The sequence below is a fragment of the Microcaecilia unicolor genome, chromosome 4 (assembly GCF_901765095.1).
Source record: "Microcaecilia unicolor chromosome 4, aMicUni1.1, whole genome shotgun sequence".
Taxonomy (NCBI): domain Eukaryota; kingdom Metazoa; phylum Chordata; class Amphibia; order Gymnophiona; family Siphonopidae; genus Microcaecilia; species Microcaecilia unicolor.
This window is the reverse complement of record NC_044034.1, coordinates 321,568,111-321,594,756: the sequence shown is the minus strand read 5'-3', so window position 1 is coordinate 321,594,756 and position 26,646 is coordinate 321,568,111. Positions and strand designations below refer to the sequence as shown.

The window sequence follows — 26,646 nt, the reverse complement described above, 5'->3', positions numbered from 1 at the left end:
AATGTTGCTACTCTTTGGGATTCTACACGGAATCTTGCTACTCTGTGATTCTGGAATCTTGCTACTCTTTGTTCTTATTCCTTATTTGTCCTGTCTGCCCTAATTAGATTGTAAGCTCTGTCGAGGAGGGACTGTCTCCTCATGTTCAAGTAGATGACGGTAGAAAGAGCAAGACCCCGTTTTTATATCACATCCAGCACCACTTCACTCCCTAGCCAAGGGGTATACAATAATCTAACAGAAGCCAATCCCAGTGTAGCTGCTACTCGCTTGAATATCCAGCCTCCTAGGTGTCTTGTGGTCTTTCTGGAGATTCTTCTGCTACACCAACCTGGCTAACTCATCGAGGGGCCGTTTTACAGAGCAGCGGTAAGCCCAATGCAGGCTTACCGCTCGCTCTTCTGGGACTACCGCAGGCCGAAAGTGTCCGCCAGCAGTAGTCCTGCCCCGAGTGCGTGCCATTTCTGGAGGAAAAAGAAAATCCCCAGAAATGGCTCCTGCAGCTTGACAAAAGGACCCCTGAGCGAATAGGACCCTTCAGAACAAGAAAAGTTACTGTGAATATCAGAACAAGGAAAACACTGTTTTCCTAATTCAAGTTTCGGTTCTTCATTTTCTAACTAGAGATTTAAACAATACAGTAACCATGACTCGTTTGCTTTCTCTATCTGCTGTTTTGCTACTCAGTCAAAAGAACAGCTTAAAACTCTGCAGCCTGAGGAAAAAAAAATTAAAGTGATGTGGCCAGAACTAACAGGGAACACAAGGCAAGTGTTTATATTATATTGGGAACTGTAAAGTCTTTCGTTCAATGAGGGGGAAGAATGCCTATGGGACTAGAGAGTAACCAGAAGAAATTCAGAATGACGTCACAGAAGGTGGGATTTACTGCTCTAGCTTTGGAATGGAAATGAAAACTCAATTAAGCCAAACAAGCCAACAGCAGATGGTGAATCTTGGGTTGCTCATATTACTGTCTTTAAAACAGTATTACTTTTTGGGTTACTCAAAATTTCAATTTGTGCACGGCATGTCTTGATTCTGCTGTTTCTGATTTAGGCTGAATTCATATAAACATCTTTGATGTAACATTTTTATTTTCCTAATTTTTTTAGAACAAACATGTACATCTGTTACCATAGCCACCTTTTTCTTTTTTCATTTTTAATTTCCTTTCTCCGAATTCCCTCATCTTCCACTGCTTCTGCTACATTTATGCTTGCATGTCCTATTCAAAGGTCAGCACAGCATCATGCACAATTCATACACAATATATGAATAATTAACCCCACCCTACCTGAACAGTGTACAAGCTCTACTTTACCTTTCTGTTAGTGTTACTAACTACGTACACTTGATCTAAACCAAGTGAAGGATTTTTTTCTTAATGAGCCAGACACCAATTCAATTTCAAAAGTGTGAATTCTTTTAATCAAGAGGTTTCAATTCTAGGGGCCCTACTTACTAAGCAGTGCTAAGGGTTCATTAGCGTTTTTAATGCACGCAAATGATTAGCATGTGCTACAATGCCAAGTCGCCCATAGGAACATATGGGTGACTCTAGCATTTAGTGTGTGCTAAAAACACTAGCACAGCTTAGTAAACAGGGCCCTAAATTTAATAACATTGGATCTCACATAGAACAATGCTTTTACCAATTTTCAAACTTGTTTTACAGTAATCTTTTCAGTGAACTTAATGGTTGCAGACAACTGTATCAAAGACGTTACCTCATCTTGTCAGGATTTGGTTTTTCAGGGAAAGCTGTCAAATAAGTACTATTAATAGTTTTGTTACACTTCTTTCAGACAATTTCTTAACAATTTTTTTCTCTTACAAGAAAATTATTCTTTGTGTTCATTTGTTTTTCTTTTTATAGGTACCAGACTCTGCTCTTTCAAGTAATTATGGTTTTTGTTACTCCCACCCTCACAAGGAGATGCACAAAAAAAAGAGTCCCTCTGAGTTCAGGTGATGAGATTTCACTTAGCTGATCTGTCTTGGGAGGGGGGGGGGGGGGGGACTTTGGCTTTCCTTGCACTGTGGGGCTCTTCTCCAGCATCCATAACAGATCTTTGCAGGTCTGTAGCTAAAACCTAAGCTTTACAAACTCAGAAAAGGAATACCGTAGCTCCCTAAATCCTTGTTACTGCAACTTTATATACTATTAAGGGGCCAATAATTAAAATTGAAATAAATATAAATTAGGTGTTCCTGTCTTCCAGGCCTAAACTCCATACATGCCCTTATTCTTTTGAGGAGCACCTTCTAGCTGTGTTTGCTCACTCAAACAAAATCACATTAAGAGCATACAATCACCCACTGCCAGGTTTCAGATTTCATTTTTTTCTTCGCCAGGATCTAAACAAAATGGACACAACCCAAGTCTCACTCACTGCTAGAGCTACTCACGTACTTTTAAATATCAGATAATCTCACAGCAGCCCCACAACATACTCAGACCAATTTAAAAAGAAACTCACAACTGTCTCTGTTTTCAGAACAGGCACTACTCGTTCACTCAAGCCTAAATTAAAACCAGTCTGCTGTATTAAAATACTTTCACACAGGAAGCACACCACTGACCTCCCTGAAATCTTCAGCTCTTCTGCCCAACCAGGGTTGTCAGGTGGAAAAATTTTTTCCCACCCAAAGGAGCCCAAATCCAGCCCAAAACCCGCCCAAACTCAAACCCCGCCCCTGACACCTCACCCCCGCGTCATCACCCCCGCCCCGGCCGTCAACTCCGCCCCCGCCGTAATCTGCCCCGCCTCCTCCGTCATCTGCCCCGCCCAGATCACTAACCCCGCCCAAACGTCACTACCCCCGCCCCCCGCGGCCGAAAAAACCACCCAAAAGACACAAAAGAAGCTCAAAAAACCGCAACCCGCCGCGGGCAAAACTTTCCTGCGGCGGGTCGCGGAAAACCGCCCAATTGGGCGGCAAAACCGCCCACCTGGCAACAGTGCCCAACAGACAGAGGAGCTGTTCCCTAGGCAACGCAGCCCCAGCTTGGTCATCTGACTGGAGAGAGCCAATTACACACCTTACATGGAAGGGAACCTCTAGTTTTTTTTTCCCTTGGGTTCATGGAACCTTTTATAAATAAGGATAGTCTCTATTTTGAGATGACTTTTCCCATATAAATAATGAGAAAATAAAAGTTTTAATAAAATTCCCATCCAAATTATCACAAAAGTTATCCAAAATGAACAATATCCTTAAAATCCATCGAACTACGTACACCAATTCTCACCAATTTTATGCTACACATAAAGATGTTCCTGGGATTATTTCCAAAAATACCCCCAAAACCTCCATGGTACTGCTGACGTCCACTCTAAAAAAAATTAACATTACTCTATGCACATTCTCAAGCGACTCCTGATCAAAGAAACCATTTTTAACCCTTAAAACTGCCCCAAAACAAAACCTTCACTTTTAACTTAAGAAATAATTTTTCCCACTCACCCACCCCAAGAAGTTCTTAGGAACCCATAACTACAATCAGATTTCAAAGAAAATTAACCCTTTACTCCCCAGCCCACGGGACCTAAAACGTAATTTTAATAAACAAATAAAAAATTTGGGCCACCAGACTCCTTACTTTGACCCCCACTATCAAACTGGGTCCCGACGGACCCCCAGCAACCATGGTAAAAAGACTGCAAAAAATGTGGATCGAAAGCTGGTAGGTCAAAAAATTGAAGTCCCAGCTTTGGTTTGGGCCTAAGTTGCGTTTCTGGAGTTCTGAACTGGCCCAGACTGGCCATTTTCTTTGGCGTGTCCGGCCCCGAGAACCTCATTTCTTGGCCAGGCAGTGTGTCATGGACGGTCATGTTGGATGCGACCACCTTCCAGAGGCCCTGAAATGCATCTGGAGCCCCCCCCCCCCCCCCACAAATTCCAGCACTGGCCACCAATGAGGCGACTGGTCCCAGGACCCCTACCCCTGGGAAGTTTATTAACTTTAAAAAAAATTTAAAAAAATATATTTTTACCACAAGTTACAGTAAAAATAAAAACGGGGATCTCCTTTTCTTTTAATTAGATTAACTTTACACATTTTGACAAGCTTTACTTTAGGAGGACAAAATCTCCTTCTCGGGGTCAGAACTGTCTTAACATAAGGAAGGAGATTTTGGCCTCTGAAAGAATGTCAACTTGTATAGTCAGTCCAATAAAGAGGGATCATCTTATTTTTATAAACCTTTAAGTGGTCTAACACAGCATCCACATCACTTAAACTACTCATGGACATAAGTTATCACTGGATAACTTACAGAATGAGATAGGAAGGATGGATATTTTACAGAAATGCAATTAAATCCTAAATATCACATGGATATGGGACTGAAATGACAATAAAATCAAATTAGGGGTCCCTGTTTTAATCTGCTAACTAAGCATATTTAAAATACACTTAACATGTTTACTGCTCTAGGGTTGGAAGGGAAGCTCTTGTTCTAAAAATTTGCTGAAAAACAGGATAGTTTTTTTTCTAAATGTGATAACCTGTGCTCATCCTCGTATGTGAAAGAAAATAAAGAGATGGATAAATGAACTTGGATCAGACAGAACAACCTCACTGGCATGAGTCTGGTCAGCTCTGCATAACTAAAGCCTGGGGAAAGTAAACAAAGTTTATAGGTTAACCTTTGCTCTCTCCAGTATTCAACTAAACCTGCAATAAAATGGGTTATAGAAAGAAAAGGGATTCTTAAAGTCTAACACATTTCACATGCCAGAACATGTGAAATCAGTAGCATTCAATAAATAAGACTTCCCACTAGTGCAAATATCAAATACTAGCCAAAGTGTTTACAATAAAGAGCCCAAAGCCCCTGCCAGCAGGGTCCTCTCGCTGGTTGCCATAGAAACCCCACCAGGACTTAAAGGGCATTTCCTGAAGAAAAGGCCCAAGCTTACTAGCTCCAGTAATCCCAACAGGAAGTACTTAAGCGGTTCCCCCCCCCCCTTATCTATTAAGAATGAATTTTCTTTAAAGTCAAAGAACAATGAATTTGTTACTTTTGTTGAAAATACCACCATCCACAATTCAATGTTGTGCTTTCAAGAATCTGACAATGTTTTATTTAAACAGACAGACATTTTTTTGCTCTATAAATACGTGTAATTAACCCTCCTGCTATTTATTATTAGAAAGTTTGGGGAACCATACGTTTCCCCTGGCTCTGTCATTTATTTTCTTTCCCCCAACCCCCACCCCCAACAGATCACCAGTCTGGCAAGGTTGGTTGAGTGTATGGAGGAAGGGAATGGGGGGGGGGGGGGGGGGGGAGTGGGGAGTGAAGGAAGGGAACCACAAGGAACACAAGACCTTAAAGCTGGATTTGTACAAATCCTAGCCATGCACCTTTGGCCATACCTTAACCAGGGCTAGGGTTAGCATATTTGCCCTAAGAAAAAAAGGACACATGCCCCATCCCCGTCATACCCCCAACTGCCCCCCCATCACATCCTGTCACTTTGACCCCCTCCAAAGAAAGTCAGATTCCCTCTCTCCCCCCTCAAGTAGATCCCCTCCCCAATTTTCCAGCCTCCCTCCATCCACATGACTCCATTCTCTACCCCTCCCTTCCCCTCCTTTACCTTAGTGTGGTGCCCTGGTGGTCCAGTGACCTCATTGGGGCAGGAGAGAGCCCCCTCTTTCCTGCCTGGTGCATCTGCAGACTGTCTTTCTCCCGGCGCCAATTCAAAATGACTGCTGAGAGTTCTGCGGAAGTCTCGCTAGGCCGCTGCTTGAAATCTTGGCAGCCATTTTTAATTGGTGCCGGGAGAAAGACAATCTGCAGATGCACTGGGAAGGAAAGAGGAGACTCTTTCCTGCCCTGAAGAGGTCACTAGACCACCAGGGCACCACACTAAGGTACAGGAGGGGAGGGGAGGATATGACGCCCGCCTGTCCATTCGTCCGCAAATCTGGACAAATGGGCAGGCTGGCAAAACCTGCCTGGTTGTCTGGCCGTGTTCTCAAAAAGAGGCCATATCCAGGTAAAACCAGACATATCAAACCATTAAAAAAAAAAATTTCATGTGCAATTCCTTGTTAAGAATAAAGGCCACCAGATTGGAGCAGCAACTGGCTGCAAACCAGGGAAACCAGTATTGAAATTGCACTGATGCTCCCTATAATCCTGGGCAAACCATTTCACTCTTTGTTACCTCAGATACAAACACAGGCCCTAATGCTCAAACATTCGGCACTAAAGCAAACATTACAAACCCCATAGTGCATAAACCTACCTCTCCAATGCTCAAAGCAAATTACATTCAAATTTTATGCATGCTAGTAAACTGAAAGCAAGGAAGAGGAATGTGTCTGGCACGTGCTCAGGAAAGTTTTGAGGTAAGCGCAGCTCTTGCGAGCATGCCCAGGAAAAACTGGAAGTGTAAGCTCACCGTTGGCTCCGTTTTTCTGCACCTTTAAATATACGCTTTTCAAAAATTGTTTCCACTTAAAGTTTTAAAAGACTCATATTTAAGTGCAGAAAAACAGGCGCCAATGTGTGCTTTCACTTTTGCTCAGACTCGCACATGTTTCTTTTTCACTGTCCGCGCTTAGGCTGCATGGGCTTACTTCCGCTTCCAAAACAACGCAAAACTGGCAGTTGAATATCAGAAATTCATAAGAAAGCCTTCTCCTACCCTCCCTATTCTATTTCTTTGAATCTACAAATACTTGTGCTGTGAAACCCACAGACATACTTTTAACCACTGGGCAAATTCCTTTAAAAATTGCCCCATGCTGCCTCCAGTCTGTCTGTACACTTTTAGAGGCATTAACAAAAATAAATATTTTATGCTGCGCTTTTTTTTTTTTTAATTGTAAGGTAATACTACAGGTATTAAGTATTGTGTTGACATTGTAAGTAGTATACTATGCGATACTTTGTACTGTTATTTGAATATTTTTACTGCCTTAATTGCCTATAGCTCATGTTTGACTTATTCTTACTGTACACCGTCTTGAGTGAATTCCTTCAAAAAGGCGATAAATAAATCTTAATAATAAATAATAAATCTTCCTAGATTTAAACCCTAGATACACAATGTGAAAAATTTCACTGTATTCGTCCATCTCACACTTTGGGGTGGTGATCCTTGATGTCGCTGTGGACATTAAAATGTAGGGCAGGTCCCTTTTAAAGAAGTTCTGTCTGTGGAATGGTAAGCTCATACTTAAGTGGCTGTATGAAAACAAGCAGCCCAAATTTCACATCAGGAGTGTGACTGACTAAAAAACCACCTAGGCAGCCCTGATCTTGCACAGACTTTCCCCATCAGCAGTCAGTTCTCCAGACAGAGATTATGAGAAATACACTTTAATTATAGGAATCAAAAATAAGCATTTACAAGCTGATTTAATTTGCTTTGCTGGATCAACTGTTAAGATTTGAAACAACTGTCGTTACTGGAAGAAACAGCCAGTAACAAAAGACGCTGAGAAAATAGTCTGACTGTGGAAATTTCAGAAAACAAAAAAACCCTCTCAAAATTTCTACCAGAAGACAGACAAGCTGTACCCTACAGAGCACACAAGACTCCCAAAAGCATTCTTTATATTGAGCCTGTGTGTGAGAAAAAAAGGCATATGGTGAGGATGGAGGTGGGATCTGGCTACAAGCATGCCTATTGATGTGGGGGAGGTCTCCTCATTCTCCAGTTCCCTCTCTTCCCCTACTGGTCCTCTTAAGCTTTCTTCACCATTCCTTCTGCACCCCTCTCTACTCCTCCCTCTCCCCCAATCCTTGGTCATTGCCACTGAACTGAGCTGCAGAAGGAATAAAACAGTGGTGCCTTGGACCATGTCCTCCTTTGCTACCTGGAATCCAACTGGCAATTTGAAAGGCTTGGGACACCAGAGTGTCTTTTGATTAAAAACATAAATTCAGGCCCTGGACTGAAGGTACCACTAATCTCCTGCTGGCCCAAATTAACAGCGGCAAGAGCAACATGAGTGAGGTGGGATGGGACAGACTGACTGTGAGATTGGCCTTAACTTAAGATCTTGCTCAAACAAAACAGTAAGTATTGAACTCCCCCTCACCCCCGCCACATCAAGAGTGGGAGGTAGGAATCAGTGTATTTGGTATTCAGCAACTGCCGGCCATGTTGGAAGCTTGCCCTTTTTAACCCAGTGTTTTAACTTACGCATATAACTTTCTGCTGATAGGAAAGCTATCCACAGATGACTCCGCACATGCATCCCTGGAAAAGGACAAAACTGACATGGTCCTGAATTTGTGTTTTGAACAGTACACTATGACCTACAACTTGTATCATAAAACTAACTTATATAATATGTATGATGATCCATCCAAAACTGCCTCCTCAATGTAAGATCTAGATCTAGCATATTAAAATACAGCAAAAGTAACCAAAACTGGATTTCTTTGCAACAAGATATTTTAGAACAGAGGCATAGCTGATCAGAACCTCCAGATCCACTCTCCTGGACATGATGCCAGGCCTGCCTTATAGATGTGCAAGGTCTTGGGCTGAAGTGTCCCAGTCTCAGCAATATCTGAAGACTTCATAACAGTTCTGAATCCAATGAAACTGAAGTGAAATCCAGGGGTGGACTGACAGTGGTCAGGGCCCCTGGGCAGTAAAGGTCACTGCCCGCCTCCCTGCACACTAAAGCCCCCCCCCCCGCACCGCAGTTGCTGCCCCCTTCCTACACACTACAAAGGGGGCCCCTGGTCCTACCTTAAAGGGCCCAATTCTTTCCTGCCCACTATCACTACTGTGCCTGGTATCGCTGTGTTTTCAAAATGGCTGCTGAGACTTCTTGTGAGACTGCCATAGGAAGTCTTGGCAGCCATTTTTAAAACACGGTGGCGTCACCAGGCAGTATAGTGGCAGTGGGCAGGAAAGAGTGGGATTCTTTCCTGCCTTCATAGAGGCCACTAGACCACCAGAGCCCTTCAAGGTAGGACCAGGGAGGGCCCACTGAGGCTGGGGGAGGGGGGCTGTAAGGTGCGGTGGCTGGCGACCAAGCAGATCCTCTGGGCCCCCGGGAACTGCCCGGTTACCCAAATGGTCAGTCCGACCCTGTTGACCTTATCAGGGTAGGCTTCATACAGCACAACTAAGAGCATAAGCATTGCCATACTGGGACACAGACCGAAGGTCCATCAAGCCCAGTATCCTGTTTCCAACAGTGGCCAATCCAGGTCACAAGAACCTGGCAAGATCGCAAAACAGTAAAACAGATTTTATGCTGCTTATCCTAGAAATAAGCAGTGGATTTTCACATCTTAATAATGGCTTATGGCCTTTTCTGACACACAGGCAGAGCAGCATATAAACTAAAGCACTAACCTGACACACTGGCTGCTCCCTTATACAGGCTGCAGTTGTTTGGAAAAACAGTGCTTTAGTTCATATGCTGCTCTGTATTAACCTGACAGGGAAAAAATTATATTGCTCCTGCTTGTTTGTTACACCTCTGACGCAGCCCTTGAGAGGGTGAAACATGGCTATGTTGGGCAGATAGAGAACAATTGTATGCTGATTTTATTTATATGTGTTGAATACATTTTGTCTTATTTCATCACGTGGGTCTACTCTTCTTTTCTGCCACCTCAGAGAAGAGACTAGAGAGGATATGAAAGACATGTAAATAACTCAAAAGGTAGACATAATGCATAAGAAGCAAACCTTCTTCAGCAGAAAGAACATTCTAGAGCAAGAGGTCATAATGTGAGGCTCAAAAGAGGTAGACTCAGGAAAGGATGGGCCTTGTGCTGACTGTCCCTACTATTGCCACCATTGCTGCTGCAGCTTTCATGCTTTGCATAAGTTGGGTGCGGAGAAAGGGATGGTGGGGGGGGGGGGGGGGTGGAGGTCTGCTATCCTCCCCTCCCAAATCACCATCAGGGGGTCACATAAACTTTTAAGTGTTAAAATGGGGGTCATACTGGATAAAAGTTTGGGAAACACTGATCTAGTGTGACACCAACACAATATAGTGAAAGATCACAATGTTCAGATGTGGTCTTCTATTCTGGGCCAGCTCATAGAGGCCTGTTATATAGATCATAATATAGCGAATGTTTGGCTGAAATGCCAAAACTGCCCCCCCCTTTAATAGGTTACCACCTCTATCAGCCCTTAGAACAAGCTGAGTTTCACTGACTTTCCATTTTCTTCAAATTTCAGAGGAGAATGGGATTCTGCGACATCTCACTGGCTACAGTGCTCCAAGCTTTCTGGTATCATTACAAGGTTTAAAGGAGGGTGCATTACAGAAAGGTGCCATCAGAATGGATTTTAAATTTATTGAACTTATCCCGATGCAACAGCAAAGTATAAAGACTTACCAATATCTTCCTAGAATTAGCTAAAAAAAGAATGGCTTACCCAATTTAACTGTTCCTGTATAATATTTCAGATTCTTCGGTTACGCTAATATATAAAAATGAAGGGGTCGATAATCAGCCCACAGTGGCGAGTGGCTTATAAGACACTTCCCGCTGCAGATTCACCTAACCCTGGACATTTCAATACTGGGGCATGCACGGCCCTGGCACTGAATATCCAGGTTTACCCTTTGACCTGGAAGTTAACCAGCCACCGGCCGATATTAAGACCGGTGCCTACGGTAGTTAACTTGGTGCATAAAAGTTGCTGGCCTAACTTTGTGCTTCCTTAGCTGGTTAGTGAACTAAATATCACCACTATCCAGCTAAGTTGCCACTCCACCCCCAGCCCACTCCTAGCCTAGCCAGTTAGTGGCAATATTCAGTGGCTAAATATCGGTGGCCATCTAGTTCAACAAGGTTTAATCAGGCAGGAACCTCTCCTGCCCAGTTAAACACTTTTGAATATGTACCCCGAAAATTAAAGTATCTCACAGGAACATGCTAGTAGATAAAGATATATGCAATCACAATAACTCCCCATCTCAAGTCTCTTCTGGAATGTTCACAACTTCCCACTTCTCCCATTTAAACATTTACATAATAAACTCTAAAAACTAAGGTCCTGCCAGCTCATATAATGTTTCAAGCTTTCAAGGTTTAGCAAGAGCCCTGCTCCCCACTGTCAGAGTTCCAGGATAAGTTGCTACCTGCAGGGCACAGAGGGGGGTTTTTTGGTAATGGAAGATGTGTGACTTCTATTCTAAATCTGATCCTGGTCATCTCCCTCTGGGAGACTGCATGTTTTAGAAACAGTACTCCAGCTGCTCTCTGCCCTCCAGGCTTTACTCTGTGTGATAATGGGTCCCCCCATGCTCATCTGCCTCCTCCCCTGGAGCCAAACAATTAATCAGGTGGCCAGACACAACCCATCACTCACTGCTTCCTGTTACAGCAGGCCTGCAGGATTAAGGTCTGGGCTAGCTGACCTCAAGGGATGTATTTGCGGAAAAGAAACACACAACCCAGGCAAAAGCTTTAGGATAAAGAAAGAATAGCTAGCCATGTTTCAAAATCAACATCACTAACAATATAAAAAAATCTGAGCATTTCCTGACAATTAAAAGTGTCATTTAAGGTGATCTTAGAAGCATCTAGACATGTAAATAGCAATATCTGCACATCTGGATTGCATACACTTGTGAATAGTGATTTTAGAAAGCTGATATTTACATGTGTACATCGATGAAGTTATTTGAAGGAGGGGTTGTTTGTACATAGTAACAAAATAGACCTGCATTTCCCATTTTACAATTATATATATATATATATATATATATATATATATATATATATATATATATATATATATATATATGTATTTGGAAACAATTTCCCTGAGGCACACCCAGGTGCCAGATACCGGAGGCCTAAATAAAGGGCAGGTTAAATTAATCTTCTGCTCCATCAACAATTGGGCTCAGAATGGCAACTCAGCAGTGGCACAGATCAGGACACTGTTTTATCTTTTTTTCCCCCCCTTAAATCACTGCTCCTGCTGAAAGTGCTGGTAAATACCTGTGTACTTACAGACATCCTTCTAAGTATGTTACAAAAGGCTCCATGTTCAGCAACACCTTTTATAAAGGAATTGAGCATATCCCGACTTAGAAATCTCAATGCTAACCAACATCCTAAAATGGACTTTTATGAGCTTACACTCTTTGGAGAAGGGAGTTTTGTTACCTGCCACAGACGTCCAAATAGGTTATTTGCTGTATCCTTATTCTGACTAATCTTTTGTTTTCACTATATTTATCCAACAGTTAATGAATTTTAATTGGTAGTTTCATATTACATGAATTGAGGTTGAAGGGGGGCAGACTCAGGAGTAACGTCAGGAAGTATTTTTTCATGGAGAGGGTGGTAGATACGTGGAATGCCCTCCCGCGGGAGGTGGTGGAGATGAAAACGGTAATGGAATTCAAACATGCGTGGGATAAACACAAAGGAATCCTGTTTAGAAGGAATGGATCTGTGGAATCTTAACGGAGATTGGGTGGCGATGCCGGTATTTGGAGAATAAAACCGGTGCAAGGCGGACTTCTACGGTCTGTGCCCTGATTGTGACTGAATAGATATGGAGGGGCTGGAGTGTAAATTTTAAGGGGCTTCAACGTTAGCTTCAGAACTTTTCGTACAGAACAGTGCTGGGCAGACTTACGGTCTGTGCCCTGAGAAAGGCAGGGACAAATCAAACTCGGGTATACATATAAAGTATTACATACCATGTAAAATGAGTTTATGTTGTTGGGCAGACTAGATGGACTGTTCAGGTCTTTATCTGCCGTCATTTACTTATGTACTCTGCTTCCCTGGATGGCTGGCTGGGTTCGTAACAGCATGCAAATGAGCTGACGTCAGCTCGCCTCCAGTGTTCCCTTCCCTCTCAGTGTCCTGCCCTCACGGAAAGATGAAATGACGTCAGAGGAGGGCGGGACACTGAGATGGAAGGCAAGGGAAGGCTGGAGGTGACGCGAGCCAAGTCTGCTGTCGCAGCGACCTGAGGTAACGTGAACGGCTTAAAGGCAGGCGGCAGGAAGGAGAAGAGGGTAGGGGAGAGGAGGGTAGAATCGCTGGACCTGGATGGGATGGGAGGGGAGGGGAGAATCATGGAACACGGGTGGGAGGGCGGGGCAGAGGAGAATCGTTGGGCCTGGATTGGATGGGAGAATCGCTGGACATGAAGGGGAGGGCAGAATCATGGGACATGGATGGGAGGGGAGGGCAGAGGAGAATCGCTGGAAATGGATGAGAGGGGAGAATCGCTGGACATGGAGGGGAGGGCAGGGGGGAGAGAAGAAATGCTCTTTTGAGCAGGGACTGTCTTTCTTCATGTTTAATTGTGAAGTGCTGCGTAGGACTGGTAGCGCTATAGAAATGATTTGTAGTAGTAAATCGCTTAGACGAGAGCCTTCCTAGGGCCCGTTTCATTTTTCACGAAACGGGCTTTGTTGCTTGTGTTACTATGTTACAGTGCTTAATCAAACTTTCTGTGGTTGCGACCTCGTTATCATGGCAATAGTACATAAGTATTGCCATACTGGGAAAGACCAAAGGTCGATCAAGCCCAGCATCCTATTTCCAACAGTGGCCAATCCAGGTCACAAATACCTGGCAAGATCCCCCAAAAAGTACAAAATATTTTATACTGCTTATCCCAGCAGTATAAAACTTAAATCTAACAGAGATAAAACCAAGTCCTGGTCATTACCAATCCATTTGATTCTACTCCTTTCAATTCATTTACTACTAATCAAATATCCTATCCCACTGAACCCACGCAAAAGATTCTAGGTGTAACTATTGATCAGTAGCTTACATTTGAACAACATACAAACAAGATCATTGCCAAATCATTCTCAACCCTCTGGAAGCTTAAACGCATCAGGCCTAAATTCCATTTGGTATCCTCAGACTCTTTTGTTCAATCCTTAGTTCTCTCCCAATTACTGTAATGATGTTTATTCAGATTTCAAGGAGAGGATCCTAAAAAGACTCCAAAATGCTCAAAAAAACAGCCGCCCGGTTTATTTATAAAGTTCCACATTTTGAAAGAGTCTTCCCTCCGTTAATCAGATTGCATTGGCTCCTTATTTAGGGTTTTGTTTAAGATATGTACCTTTATCTTTCAAATATATAAACTAGCTCCAGATTATATACACCATCTAGTTGAACTACCTTCCCATAATGCCTTCCTTGGAGCCAGAGATTTCCTCAGACTCTGGCAGCCAATTTTTAAAAATGCTACAACTCAGTACTTTCCTCAGATTTCTCCTACATTGAACTAAATGTTAGAACTCCCTCCTAAAATCTGTTAGATTCCATTCTAAGTATTTATTTATTAGGATTTATTTACTGCCTTTTTGAAGGAATTCACTCAAGGTGGTGTACAGATATGTAATTTTGAAAGAAGTTAAAAACTCATCTCTTCACAAATTCATTAGTCTAAGTCTTAGACTAATGTGAAGAAATTTGAAATGAACTTGTGAAGAGATGATCTAATTAACTGGTCGATAACTTTATCTTCTGCTTGTATTATGTCTTTATCAAATTGTACATTGTTATAACCCTTCTATTAATCTGTTGTTACTCAATCCAACATATTATGACCAATGTAATTTTTCATTCAATCTATATTATAAAGCCACATTTGGATTTGGATGAACTCAAGACTTTTTGGGATAATGTGGGATATAAATGTCACACATAAATAAATAAACCCAGGATTACTGAGAGCTTAGCATGAGATGGGTTTTGAACCTGCACACCAAGAATTCTCCCAGTTCATAATGGAATTAACATCCACACTACTAAAGCACATGTTTTGATATTTCACAAAACTAGAAGTTCCAGGGACTACAGTTTAAGTCCCACTTCCACAACAGCATTCCTTGCAAACCATGAAGGAAAAGAGAAGGAGATATGCCTGCCTTGCTCATCTGCACTTCAGTCATTCAGAGGCATCTGATTTTGTAGCTGGGTGTGAGCCTCCCAGGGAAAAATCTGTGCCCTGAGGCTCTTTCTGGCAGGCTGGCTACAGATTGCCAAACAGGAAGAAAAACTGTTTCCCTGACACCCTGTACAGCAATTGCCTTTGGGCACTGAGGCCCAGATGCATTAAAGACATTGGTAATTCCCGTTCCCTACCGATTCCGTAGCGAATCGGTAGGGAACGGGAATGCATCAACGATAGGGAATGCAAATCAGCTACTCGTTGTAGCTCACTTGCATTCTCTAGTCCTTCGGTACCTGAGTCGGAGAATCGGGACGCCCCTTTAGATTAGGCTCCTCTTCCTGGTCTCTTCAGCCAATCAAAGCGGGCTTAGCTGGCTGTTGTCAGCGAAACGCGCTCTGATTGGCTGAAGAGACCAGGAAGAGGAGCCTAATCTAAAGGGACGTCCCGATTCTCCGGCAACCAGGAAAACATAAAAGTTTTGCTGTGGAGGGGCGGCGAAGACAAAATAGAAGGGGGGAAAAAACACCAGCGCCGGCAGAGCTAAAAAAAAAATGCGAAAAAAAAGACGTCTCTCAGAAGCGCAGGGAGAGTATGTCCTTAAAGGACGCCCCTCACATGCGCTCCCTGCTTTTTTTTTTTTTCTTTTTTACCTTTTTTGGGGGCCCTTTTCCTTTCCGATTCCCTCACAGGAGCCCTAACAAGAGGTCAGACATCTTGTTAGGGTTCCTACGGTAAGGGAATCAGAAAAACGGTAGTGCATCTCATTATAATGGGCTGCAACAGTAGTGCAGCTCATTATAATAGCTTTTCAATCATTTGCATTCCGTTTTCGTTGCCTGCTACCGTGGCCGGGAAAATGCCCTTAGTGCATGCCCGGGGTGAACTACTTGCGTTTTAAACTGGCTGGAACCAGTTTAAAACGCAAGTTGTGGGCGCGTTAGGTTTTGTGCATCTGGGCCTGAAGGGAAAGCAGCATTTACCTTGGGGGAGGGGGGAGAAATACATTTCCCAGGTCCTCATCACTCTTTCAAGTTCTGTAGAGGTCCCAGCCCTTCTACTGGCCCTGTTTTTCTTTTTTAAACTGTACTGGGGGGGGGGGGGGGGGGGGAGGATAGACCAATTGTTTCCATACATCCTGGAATAAGGTTATCAATAGAAATTAAAAAAAAAAAACAACCTTTAAGAGTGGACTAATACGGCTACCACACCTTTCTATCCTGGAATAATAATGGGTAGATCACTAGTATAGGGGAGTCATAGTTGGGATTATGCTGCCCATAGTCCTGAACCATCACACTGCATCTGAATCCATGACATTTCAGAGAGATTTTAAGATCTCACACCGACCAACTACTAGGGCCTGATAACGCACCTAGGAATGTGTCAAAAAGGGCTATTAGCAGAAATGAAGATCAACTAAAAAAAATTATACAAAGTGATAGCTTTATTTTAGAACTAACTTAACACACCACCTTCCCTTTTTTGGAGTTGTATTCCCTTTATCGAAACAGGTCATTAGTAGAAAGAGGCCAGGCATTTACTCTTAGGTTGTAATATAAAAATATTGTAAATTTTCAATCAAGACAAAGGCCTATGCCAACTATGTAGACAAGTAGAATTACAAGTCACATGTGACCTCTGTTTTCACCAGAGTTTAGGATTTATATTTCAAGCACAGGGAATTTAAGTGATTCATTGATAGGTTAGGGAGGTCTGGGGAGGTCATCTGATCATCTCTCCTCATCTCGCAAGGCTAGGTTATGCTGGTAAAAAGGACATACCAAACCCAGTTATAAATGGACTGGCAAATACAGAAAGACAACGGTGGCAATTCTATAGAGTTCTGTAATGGGATTAGGGTGTGCCTAACTCATTGTAGAATACTAGCGCAAATATAATTTGACTAGCTGAATCTAGGCCTGACTGCTTATACCAGGTCAATGGCTGCCTTAAGTTGGTGCGCTTCTTTGTGTCTTGCAACACCAACATGCATAACTGACAGTATTCTATAAGTTGTGTGCATTGCTAGAAATGCCCATGACACACCAATGTTGAGACTACCTGCAATTACAAGCTAAGCGGTCCTTTTACTAAATGGTTGCCGTGTGGCAAATTGGAACTACCACAGGCCTAACTGTGGCCTCCGGCAGTAGTTCCACCCCCAGTGAGTGGCATTTCCGGTGCTACCAGAAATTCCAGAAAAATATTACCGCAAGAGGTTACCCAGCAGCAACTGGGTAGCACTGTGCGCTTCCTGGTTTGCGCAGGAGCCCTTACCACCAAGTTCATGGGTGGTGGAAAGTGCTCCCCTGAAATGGCCACACGGTAAGTGCAAACGTACCGCATGGCCATTTCTTTTTGTGACCTATTTACTGCTGCGGTAAAAAGGGCCTCAGTGAGTGGCAAAAATGGCCACCACCACTAGCGCAAGACCCCTTTAGACATACATGCCAAGTTTATAGAAAAGTGATTAGTGCATGTGTTGTTAACTGCCAATTTATAGCACCAATCTCACACATAAGCTAGTCTATAAACCTAGTGCTCAAAATTGCACCTTCTGGGGCCCTTTCACAAAGGTACGGTAGGCTCTATGTACATGCAACACACTCCAAAACAAGACTACTGCCAGGTTAGCGTGCTCTCCTGGTGGTAATTTTGGATTTGGCTTGCGCCCATACTGCCAGGATAAAATATTATTTTATTTTCTGCCGTGCGCAGCATTTCCAGTGTTAATCGGCAGTTGGTGCGCGCCGGTCACCGTGCAATTAGCGCATGAGCCCTTAACACTAGATCAATGGGTTGTGTTAAGGGCTCAGGCCGTAAATAAGCGTGCGCTGGTTTCAATTTTACCGCAGGCCCTTTTGCCGGCCCATTGAAAAAAAAAAAAAAGCCCTTTTTCCTACAAACTGGCCCAGCATGCGCCAAAAACACGCACCCACACTATCGCAGGCCACATTTTGCTGCAGCTTAGTAAAAGGACCCCTATATGTTAGGTGTGCCTCACAAAACTGACTTTAATAATCCTTATACTGAAAAAAATCAGGCCCTAAAAGAGGGAATAGTGGGCAACACTGGTTAAGTGACATATTACATAAACCAGTGCATTCCCCCCCCCCCCCCACACCATTTTTTGGCATTTTGCTCATCATATCATTGCCCTGACTTTGCACACACACAAGATTATTTCAAAACAACCACAAGCTAGACATTCCGATATAATTCAAACCAAAGCCACAGATTAGCCTGGACTTTTTTGTGATGCAAGATCTGTTTATTCTTCCCCTCCCGCTGATGCCAATCCATGCTTCTAAAAACTGGAACATTTTTAGGAAAAACCAACTCTCATCCATAGTTACCACACTGACAAGGGCTATTAAGAAACAGCCCACTATACTTCAAAAAAGAAAATAATCCCAACAGGAAAGACAGCCAGGCCTGTCTACTCTTGTTGAAGAGATGGATTTTATTTTTAATTCATGTTGGAAAGAAAAAACTATATAAAAGAGGAAAGAGAGAAAAAAAAGATACCTTGATAGAGAGACCCGACTGGAAACAGGAGCTGGTGGTCATAGATGCTGTACAGAGCTCAAAAAATGTTGATTAAAACAGTGGAAAAATGTTTCTTGCAAGCCAAACTGGAAGTTCATAATTTTGGAAGTTTGTCAGTTTGGAGCTCCAGTGCCTGGTATCTTAAATAACATAAATAAAATCTTCCCTTGCTTCATGTGAACCAAGATGTCAACTACTCAGAAAGCTAAATCCTGAGTGGTGTAACGAACAGAAGTGAATTGATTTTTTTTTACTCATTGCAAAAGTACAAAGACTAGGGGACACTCAAGGAAGTTATACAGAAATACAGGAAACAAACAGGAGGAAATATGTTTTTTTCTCTCAACAAATAGTTAAGCTCTGGAACTCTTTGCCAGAGGATGTAGTAACAGCAGTTAGTGTATCTGGGTTTTAAAAAAAGGTTTGGACAAGTTCTTGGAGGAAAAGTCCATATAGTCTGTTACTGAGATAGATAGGGGGAAGCCACTACTTGCCCTGGGATTGGTAGCATGGAATGCTGCCACTATTTGGGTTTCTGCCTGATACTTGTGACCTGGCTTGACCACTGTTGGAAACAGGATACTATGCTAGATGGACCATTGTTCTGACCCAGTATGGCTATTATTATGTTCTTATATTCTTAGTAACCATTAACAGACTTATAAATTTGTCTTCCACTGCACACTTACTTACTGCTCCATCACTGAGGTCATAACACTTAACCTCACTGGTTCAGAAAAGGACATAATTCCTTTTTTTTTTAACACTGCGCTATGTGGACTTCAACAACCTGACTGCTTGATTGACAATAGAAACTTGGTGACCAAACCCAGGTTTCCTCATTGCTACTGACCAGTGCATTTCTACCACACTGGGGGTAATTTTGTAAGTTTTGGGGGGGTTTTTTTGTGTGGGGGCTGGGGCAAATAAAACTGTATTTTACATACAGAAATAAACACTCAAACTACGGACAACCAAACTGTACATACTTTTCCTCAAAAGAAGCACAGACAGTCTCAGGATGCAGTTTGGCAGTTTGGGTGAAGTCTGCATTTTATAAACTGATTTTATAAAATTATGCACAAAATAAAGAAGTCCTTTTTCCAAGCTACGGTATAAGGGGGCCAGCTGTGGTGTCAGTGTGCAGGTTTGCCACATGCTGAGACACCCTTTTACCGCAGAGGGTTATCAATAGAAATCAAACAAAATAAAACATGGAAAAGAAAATAAGATGATACCTTTTTTATTGGACATAACTTAATACATTTCTTGGTTAGCTTTCGAAGGTTGCCCTTCTTCGTCAGATCGGAAATAAGCAAATGTGCTAGACTAGCACATTTGCTTATTTCCGATCTGACGAAGAAGGGCAATCTTCGAAAGCTAATCAAGAAATGTATTAAGTTATGTCCAATAAAAAAGGTATCATCTTATTTTCTTTCCATGTTTTATTTTGTTTGATTTCTATTGATAACCTTAAGAGTGGACTAACACGGCTACCACACTCCTCTACTGCAGAGGGTAAAAGGCTTTTTTTCCTTTCAAAGTGGGAATAAATGGCTGTGTGCTAAGTGAGCACATTGGCATACGGCTATGTACCCCCAGAGCCCTTACAGACTCCTATTTAGGAGGCATTAACAGCTTCTGCGCTAACCCGGCAGTGTGTGGTGCTGCCCGATTACTGCTGTGATTTTTAATAAGGATCTCAGGGCTGCTTCCTATACAGGTAGCAACACTGAACACACATTTTTTTTTGATTGCTACAACTGATATTTAAAAACATAATCGGCACCTGGAATGAAAATTGACCAGATAGTGTCTATTTTACACGATACCTGCATAGGTGTTCCTGGTGGTGAAGAACAGGCAAAACAAGGGCTGGAATTGGCACTTTTATTTGGATTTAGCTCACAGTTTTGTCAGCAGCAGCTCAAGGGGCATTACATTTGGGTACACAAAGTATATCCCTGTCCACAGAGGGTTTATAATCTTAAGTTTGTACCTGAGCCAATGGAGGGTTAAGTGACTTGCCCAAGGTCACAAGGAGCAGCAGCAGGATTTGCCAGCCTGGTCCTCTAACCACTAGGCTATTCCTTCACACCATTTGCACACAAGCCTATTCATTCTGGCACGCACATGCAGTGTTTCAACTGCCTTGGAGCAGATATAAAATGTTTGCACCTACTTTTCCTGGGGTAATTTCTTAAAGACAGCATAAGTATCTATGTGCCTCGGCATCTGCAGATGGGTATGAATTTTCTGATCAAATGCTAGGCCATGGCCTTTTTCCAAACTGCCCAGCATCACCTTGACAAATGATCATTTTGAAAAGTTTCTAGATTTATAGAGTAATGTACATCCAAAACATATTCCCCTTCCTCCATGCACATTACGATCGGGTAGACAGGATTGGAAAGCACATTTCTGGATGTCTGAACTGAAAGCTATAAAAATAGTACGGGAGAAGGGACCTGAGCTAGGGGAAGACAATTGGACCTTGTACAAGGTGGTAGAGTTCATGTTAGAGATGAGATTCAAAACACCTCATTTTCTCCCCACTTTTCCACTGCTTAAAAACAAACAAAAAAAAGTTGACCTAGAAAGACACATTAAGGCAAGGGCCTTATCCAGGAATTTATGACGTTCCACAGAGTCTGAGAACAGTCGAACTCATGTCAAGGATTTCTATTCAACCATGAGCAATACTCTATTCATCAGACCCCTTCTAGGCAGGAATATACAGTGGGGGAAATAAGTATTTGATCCCTTGCTGATTTTGTAAGTTTGCCCACTGACAAAGACATGAGCAGCCCATAATTGAAGGGTAGGTTATTGGTAACAGTGAGAGATAGCACATCACAAATTTAATCCGGAAAATCACATTGTGGAAAGTATATGAATTTATTTGCATTCTGCAGAGGGAAATAAGTATTTGATCCCCCACCAACCAGTAAGAGATCTGGCCCCTACAGACCAGGTAGATGCTCCAAATCAACTCGTTATCTGCATGACAGACAGCTGTCGGCAATGGTCACCTGTATGAAAGACACCTGTCCATAGACTCAGTGAATCAGTCAGACTCTAACCTCTACAAAATGGCCAAGAGCAAGGAGCTGTCTAAGGATGTCAGGGACAAGATCATACACCTGCACAAGGCTGGAATGGGCTACAAAACCATCAGTAAGACGCTGGGCGAGAAGGAGACAACTGTTGGTGCCATAGTAAGAAAATGGAAGAAGTACAAAATGACTGTCAATCGACAAAGATCTGGGGCTCCACGCAAAATCTCACCTCTTGGGGTATCCTTGATCATGAGGAAGGTTAGAAATCAGCCTACAACTACAAGGGGGGAACTTGTCAATGATCTCAAGGCAGCTGGGACCACTGTCACCACGAAAACCATTGGTAACACATTACGACATAACGGATTGCAATCCTGCAGTGCCCGCAAGGTCCCCCTGCTCCGGAAGGCACATGTGACGGCCCGTCTGAAGTTTGCCAGTGAACACCTGGATGATGCCGAGAGTGATTGGGAGAAGGTGCTGTGGTCAGATGAGACAAAAATTGAGCTCTTTGGCATGAACTCAACTCGCCGTGTTTGGAGGAAGAGAAATGCTGCCTATGACCCAAAGAACACCGTCCCCACTGTCAAGCATGGAGGTGGAAATGTTATGTTTTGGGGGTGTTTCTCTGCTAAGGGCACAGGACTACTTCACCGCATCAATGGGAGAATGGATGGGGCCATGTACCGTACAATTCTGAGTGACAACCTCCTTCCCTCCGCCAGGGCCTTAAAAATGGGTCATGGCTGGGTCTTCCAGCACGACAATGACCCAAAACATACAGCCAAGGCAACAAAGGAGTGGCTCAGGAAGAAGCACATTAGGGTCATGGAGTGGCCTAGCCAGTCACCAGACCTTAATCCCATTGAAAACTTATGGAGGGAGCTGAAGCTGCGAGTTGCCAAGCGACAGCCCAGAACTCTTAATGATTTAGAGATGATCTGCAAAGAGGAGTGGACCAAAATTCCTCCTGACATGTGTGCAAACCTCATCATCAACTACAGAAGACGTCTGACCGCTGTGCTTGCCAACAAGGGTTTTGCCACCAAGTATTAGGTCTTGTTTGCCAGAGGGATTAAATACTTATTTCCCTCTGCAGAATGCAAATAAATTCATATACTTTCCACAATGTGATTTTCCGGATTTAATTTGTGATGTGCTATCTCTCACTGTTACCAATAACCTACCCTTCAATTATGGGCTGCTCATGTCTTTGTCAGTGGGCAAACTTACAAAATCAGCAAGGGATCAAATACTTATTTCCCCCACTGTAGCACTTCCATCTTTCCTTCAAAATCATGAAATCCCAACATTCCTCTCCTTATGGCAATTGTAATACATTCAGCAAAATAGCACACTTCACTGCAGTCCTGTTATCTGCTCTTCTTGAGCTTAGGACCACATTTACTATACATTAGCATTCTAAGAGCCCTGTTTACTAAGCTCTGCGAGAGAGAGGTGCACTAACGTTTTTAGCTCATGCTAAGCATTAGTACACGCTAACCTTGTAGATGCCCATAATATTCCTATGGGCGTCTACACGGTTAGTGCATGCTCATTTTTAGCATGAGCTAAAAACGATACTGCACCTTAGTGAACAGGGCTCTAAATGGGCATAAATGAGAGCTATTTGCCACTGCACCCATGTTTCCCTAAGAGCACAGTGACAGATATGGCATGTTAAAACCCATTAGTGTCTGCGAATGTTTAGTAAACATGGTCCTAAGTTTGCAACTGAGCAAGCACTCTACAAAGGGATTTTTTTTTCAACTTTAAATGCTAAACACATTACTTTGACCATCCATGAAAGACTGTCATGCAATTCACCTTTATTCAATAAACCACAGGGGCGGACTGAGGGTGGTCTGGGTCCACAGGCACTGAGGGTGGTCTGGGCTCACCACCCGGCCGCTGCCTGCCCCCCTCCCCCCCCCCCCGCTGCAACAGCTGATGCTCTCACTGACCTGGTCCTCCCTGAGGGGTCCTGGCAGTCTGGTGGTCTCTGCTGGGGGGGGGGCGGTTCTTTACTGTCAGTTGTTCTGCTGCTATTCCCTCACCTGCCGGCACTGGCGTGTTTTCAAAATGGCATCCAAGACTTCCTGCGGTAGTCTCATGGGTCTCAGGAGTCTTGGCCTCCATTTTTAAAATATGGTGGTGTCGGTTGGGGGGGGGGGGGGGGAATAGTGGCATCCCAGGGTGCTGGGCAGGAAAGAACATGTTCCGTGTTCCCCCCCCTCCCCCCGCTGAGGTCACTAGATCACCAGCGGCACGCTGAGCATCCAGGCAGAGCCTCTGGGCCCCCTAGAGCCTCTCCCTCAGGCACTGCCCGGTTGCCCAAATGGTCAGTCCGCCCCTGATATACCACATATAATAATAAATATCTAAGTGGCTGTTATCTCACCCTACACCTGGAACCTGATTCTAACATTCCAGAAAATCAGCCAAGGCTAACAAAGGAAACCATCAGTGCAAATTAGACAGTATGTTAAAGGAAGGCTGAGGAGAATAAAGGTTTTGTCGGAGGATCTGAAGTCAGAGGTAAAGGTGAGATTTGAATCTGAAGCCCATAGATCTCAGAGTTTAAACACCAGCCCCTGCTCTTCAGCTCCTTCCTCTTCTTTCAGGTGAACTAGTACAAAAAGAAACAGTTGACATCCTGGCAATGAAGCAATCATTATAGCTTGAAATGTCTGAAAATCAGTGCTATGGAAAACCACATGCATTACAGTGTCATCAGCAAGCGACTGTTTCCTTTCAAAGAGGGGCCCGTGGTTTGATGGTTTATTATTTCTGTCTTCAAAATTAAAAAAGAACCATACAAGCATATGCATTAGGAACAGAAGTAGCAAATAACATGAGCTCCATTCCCCAGCAGTGCGACCCATGTCACCTTTTAAACACATACTGGTAAGAAGCCCAGGCCCCACATATGAAAGTACAAACATCAGATGTTCCTAATTAATCTTCAGGAAGACCTGGCATGGTTCAAGCATTAAATGAGAGTGTTAAACTGCTCTATGGAAAGTTACTGTAATGTGTTCACCTTCAACAAAAGCATCTTCCAGAGGTACCAAAACCAACATATCAGTACTGAAAGGGGCAAGTGAAGAGCTCAAGAGGCAAAGACCAAACCACCTTGAGGCAGTAATAGATTAAAAATGCCAATGTGTTCCCTTACTATTCCCCTCTCTCTGCTCACTATGAGCACAGCTTAATTTCTGCAACTTTCCAAAAAGCCCCTTAACTGTCAGGGGGCACTAACCCACTCCTTCAGGTCCTTACCTCGCTCTGATAGCGTGGGGGCTGGCCGTGCAGCTGACAGAGTGGCTGTAACCAGCACAGCCCAGAAGAGGAGCTGCCTCCAGGAGAACATCCCAGCTCTGCTGCTGCTGCTACTACTGCCTGCCACAGGGGCTCTGGAACCCCATGGGGACCCCAGCCTCAAGCAGATGCTTCCACTTGCCAGTCCTTCAAAAGGGGGGAAAAAAAAGAGGATGAAAAGAATTAAAACAGACACACCAATTTATCACAGCACAGCTCTCCTAAAACCCTTCAAACAGCAAATGATCACCACTGGTTTTCTTAATCTCTTGGGATATAGCACATACCCACTGCAATTTCTGAAATAGTGTGTGATAACAAAAACAGACTGATGGCAGATAAGGGCCAGAAAGCCCATCTAAGTCTTCCCAATTCGATTCCTTTTATTTTTTTAAAACACTGTAAAAAAAAAAGCAAACAAACCACTGGCCCATGCTTAAAGCTGGTGGGTACCACTGCACCAGAACAACCGGCGATAAGGAGAGGTTGTCTTGACTCTGCTGTTACTGCTCACAAGTTTTAAATTTGAGTTAATATGGCTGCCCTTCTAGACTAGCCACTATGTAGCTACATACCATTACATCATCTTTATTTATTTCTATGCTGCAAATCATAAACCAGGGAAGCCTGGTTCATATCCCATTACAGATCCTCGTGACCTCGGGCATGTCACTTAACCATCCATTGCCTCAGGTACAAAATTTAGGTGCCTTTTTACTAAGCTGTGCTAGTAAATGGGCTTAGTATGTCCTAACACAGGACTTTCCTGTTCATTAAGCCCACTTCTAGTGTGGCTGTAAATTTGACCTATTATTCAATTTTCTGGCCATGCGCTAATTTTAGCATTAGCGCGTGGCCACTGAAAGGCGGCACTAAGGAACATCAACCAGTTGTAATGTCAGCGTGCTAGCTGGTTAAAACTTTCATGCCCACTCTCTACCCCATGCCATGCCCCTCCTAAAAATAAATAGGAAAACAATTAGTGGCAATTAAGCATGTAAACAGTTAAATTACTGCAGGATGCTTTAATGAAAATCTGAAAGGGGCTGGCAGATAAGGGAGGTCACCCTGTATGGTCTCCAGACCCCAGGAACTTGTGCAATCTTCACACTGGTTCAAAGAAAAAGCAAAGAATTCAATTTTCTCAGGACCAATGCTTGTAAACTCTGCAAGCCTCAGACATTGCCTCCAAACTGCCAAATATATCATTATAAATACACATGCATTATAATTGTTGGATCTAACTGGCAATTTATGGTGCTGTTTTTTTTAATGTAATTTATATGGCTGAAACAAGTTTCTTCCCTAAAGAGCTCAGAGTCTAAGCAGTATTTGAGGCAATGGAAGATAACACCATTTGCTTGAGGACAGTGGCAGAGGCAGAGCTTGAACCCACATCTACTGGCTCTCAGTACTTTAACCTAGGGCTTCTCAGACCTCTCCTAGGGTGCCCAGAGTCAAGTCAGAAATTCATGATACCAACAGTGAATATGTAGGATATAAAATATGCATACATGGATGAGACCCAGGAGATAAATCTGCATAGATGGGAGAGACCCTTTGTAAGTAAATTTATCACTGTGGCTATCCTGAAAATCTGACTGACTGAGGGGTCCCCAAGATAGTTTGGGAAAGTCCTGAAATAAGGACTAGTTTCACCTCTTCAAACTTCCCAAACCACTCAGCACCACCAGCACAGAGATCATGCATATTTGAAAGTCTGTCCTAACTCAGAACCACTAAGCTATTTGTATGGCATTATCCAATATCCATTACTTTCTGCATGTGCCAGGCTACAATCCAGGTACAA

The 26,646-nt window shown here is 43.2% G+C and overlaps 1 protein-coding gene across 8 annotated transcripts in view; it reads right to left on the bottom strand.

Annotated features, from left to right (window-relative positions):
- The window catches only part of FGFR1 (fibroblast growth factor receptor 1), a 189,482-nt gene that overhangs the window by 137,286 nt on the left and 25,550 nt on the right, over positions 1 to 26,646 (bottom strand). For all 8 annotated transcript variants that reach the window (XM_030201914.1, XM_030201918.1, XM_030201916.1 and 5 more), the window contains exon 2: positions 24,798 to 24,983. In XM_030201914.1, coding sequence (XP_030057774.1) covers positions 24,798 to 24,888 — 91 coding nt within the window. In that variant the 5' untranslated portion in view covers positions 24,889 to 24,983. The remainder of the gene's footprint in view (positions 1 to 24,797; positions 24,984 to 26,646) is intronic.